General features: G+C 49.5%; 1 protein-coding gene across 1 annotated transcript; it reads right to left on the bottom strand.

Moving 5' to 3' along the window:
• Positions 1-587: 587 nt before the first annotated feature.
• Positions 588-2,339, bottom strand: LOC4338264 (putative pentatricopeptide repeat-containing protein At1g10330). The gene has a single exon (XM_015782738.3). The coding sequence runs from the start codon at positions 2,216-2,218 to the stop codon at positions 752-754; it is 1,467 nt and encodes a 488-aa protein (XP_015638224.1). The 5' UTR covers positions 2,219-2,339; the 3' UTR covers positions 588-751.
• Positions 2,340-2,977: the final 638 nt, after the last annotated feature.

Here is a 2,977-nt window from a genome sequence, read left to right as displayed (position 1 = left end):
GCCGCCGCCGCCCCGCTCGGTTCCTACTTCGCTAGGGTTTCGGTGAATGGGGATAACCTAACCGCGCGCCAAATATTTCGCCCATTATATCCTAACTACCGCCCTTCTGACTCAGCGTTGAAGACCGTGGTCAATGCGCTACGTAGGACAAAACCGGGCACAATACTGCCCTGGGACCAACACTGACCCGGTTTTGATAGTTAGGGGACCCCGATGTCTGGTTTTGCGGTTTGAGGACGTTTTGGTAACTCGATGACAAGTTCAGGGACCTTTAGTGTACTTTTCCCGGGGGGGGGGGGGGGGGCGGCCGGGGGAAGGAGAAAGAGGATTGGGCCGAAAGCAGCCCAAGAGAAAGGAGGGGAGTTTTACTTGTTTTTCTTTTTCTTTAATTGATTTGATGATGTTTGTGACTTTAAAATTACTTCTTGAGCTCCGAAAATTCGCGGGAAATTTTAGAGAGCTCATTAGGGCACAAAGAATATTACAAAATATTCTCGGCCAATGATTTTTTAAGGGAAAATTTTAATTCTCCTATTATTTCACTTGATTAAATTGATTTAACTTTTATTTAATTTCTGGAAAATACATTATTTAATGATTTTTAATCCCAAATGAAAATCAGAGCGTTACAGGTTTTGTCCCAAATGACAAATTAATTCCAACATCTAGAAGTAACATCATACCTATTCTGTTCTTACAAACATCTAATCCGATGAATAATATAACTACTACTTCATGTGATAGAATTAACTCAATTAAGCACAACACTGCTCATACCCACTATCTTCTTAATACCAGCCTCCTGCATCACCTCTCCCATTCTAGTGGCAGCATACCAGTTCCCTTCTTCTAAATACATGTTCCTAACAGTCACATACCGTCCAGGTTGCTGACCACCAAGAACTATTAGTTTCTCCCTGATCTGGGCAGAAAGCTCTATATTGCCATGGATCTTGCAAGCCCCAAGAAGTGCACCCCACACAGAATCATCAGCCATAAATGGCATCCTCTCTATAATCTGAATTGCCTCCAGAAAACGACCAGCACGGCCTAAAAGATCTACCACACACCCATAATGCACCATCATTGGAATGACCTTATATTCAGTAAACAACTCTTCGAAGAAGTCTAAGCCAGTCTCCACCAATCCTGCGCGAGCACAGGCTGTCATTACAGCAACGAATGTAATATGATTTGGCAAGAACCCTTCACTCCTCATCATCTCAAACTTAACCAGTGCTTCAGCCTCCTTCCCATGATTAGCCAATGCAGACAACAGTGCATTCCACGTACAAACCTCCTTGTCTCTTACCAAATGAAAGATATGGCTACAACAGCTAAGCTTCCCATACTTACCATACATGTCGATGAGTGCTGTGCCCAAGAACGCAGTGAACTGAACCTCATGGCGAACAACATGCCCATGAACAGCCATTCCAACCGCAAGCCCCTCCACAGCATCCAGATTAGCACAAGCTGAAAGAACGCTTACCAGTGTGGCCTCAGAAAGCCGTCCCTTATTCTGCAGCAGAAATGCCCGGAACATTTCAACAGCATCCCAGTGACACCCAATCCTCGTTAACCCAGAGATAATCGTCGTCCACGATACAACATCCCTCACCACCATACGATCAAATAAGCAGCGGGCACCATACATGTCTCCGGAGAGACACAGCACGTCAAGCATGGCATTACAGGTAGCCAAATCCGGACTAGCCATATCGTCGAACACCTTACGCGCGTCGCGCACAAGATGGCCGTCGCGGCCGTAGGCGCTGAGGAGCGAGCAGGCGACGAAGCGGTCCTCGTCTAGGCCGCGGCGGAGGCACTGCGCGTGGAGGGTCGGGGTGGCCGCGTCGAAGCTGGCGCTAGACTTGAGGAGGGAGGGGAAGGTGTGGCGGTTGGGGCGGACGCCGCGGGCGAGCATGGCGGAGAAGATCCGGAGGGGGCCCCATGGAGGAGAAGCGGAGCCGCGGAGGCGGAGGTGGGCGTGGATGAGGCAGTTGTAGGGGAAGGCGGCGGTGGCGGCCGGGTCGGGGTGCGGGAGGGAGAGCGCGCCGGAGGTGAGGAGGAGGGCGTGGAGCTGGAGGACGCGGCGCGGGGCCGAGAAGTTCTCCTGCAGGAGCAGGTCGAGGCCGGCGTACGAGCGAGCGGCGGAGGAGGTACCCCCACATGCTGCGGCTGCGAGCGAGGCAGCGTGTCTCGAGCGGGCGATCATGTAACGCTACCTGGGGGCAGGCGGGCGGCGGTGGCGCGCGGCGAGGCGGCGCTGCGGCATCATGGGGCCAAGTGAGAGCGCGCCGGGCCAAGGAGTCACAGGACGGGGCGAGGCCACAGCCAGCGCCCAGCGGGAGGCGGCGACACAGTTAAGTTAGGTCCTGTTCACTTTGATCCATTTTCAACCTTACCACATATTTTGATAAAGTTATTAAAAAAGTGGCTACATTCAGTTTGCTGCCAAATTTTGGTAACGAAATCCTGTCAATATTTTGTCAAGTTGTCAAAATTTTGGTAACTATATCAAAATTTTCGCATTGCCAAAATTTAGTAAGGTTTTTTTTTGGCAACAAATTGAACAGGCCCTTAGACGGGCCCGTGCGAATGGACTCAGAGGAGGCGTAGAGGCCCAGGTGTGTCTGTTATAAGGCCCAGTACAAATAGGTATGACGTATGGTTTCACGCCGTTCGAAGTTCGGAGGGGAGAATGTATAATAGCAGCCCCATTTTCATTTAATCGGGAATTTTCATATTTATCAATTTACCCATATTGTTTTATAGAAGGGAATTCCTTCTTTGGACATTCAAGATTAACACCAAGCCATTCATCGCCATAATTGTTACTGCTTGGAGGTGTTCTTCAAGTTAGTTAGGCATTATCTGTGAGCATCGAACAATTATGTAATGCTAGGGAAGTTTGTGAAGGTTTACCTCGTTTTCATAAGGAAAAGTGATAAATTGAGCGGAAACTAGATTTTAC

Source organism: Oryza sativa, chromosome 5 (assembly GCF_034140825.1).
Source record: "Oryza sativa Japonica Group chromosome 5, ASM3414082v1".
In the NCBI taxonomy this organism is placed as follows: domain Eukaryota; kingdom Viridiplantae; phylum Streptophyta; class Magnoliopsida; order Poales; family Poaceae; genus Oryza; species Oryza sativa.
Note: the sequence above shows the minus strand (reverse complement) of the source record. Positions and strands in the feature narration are given on the sequence as shown.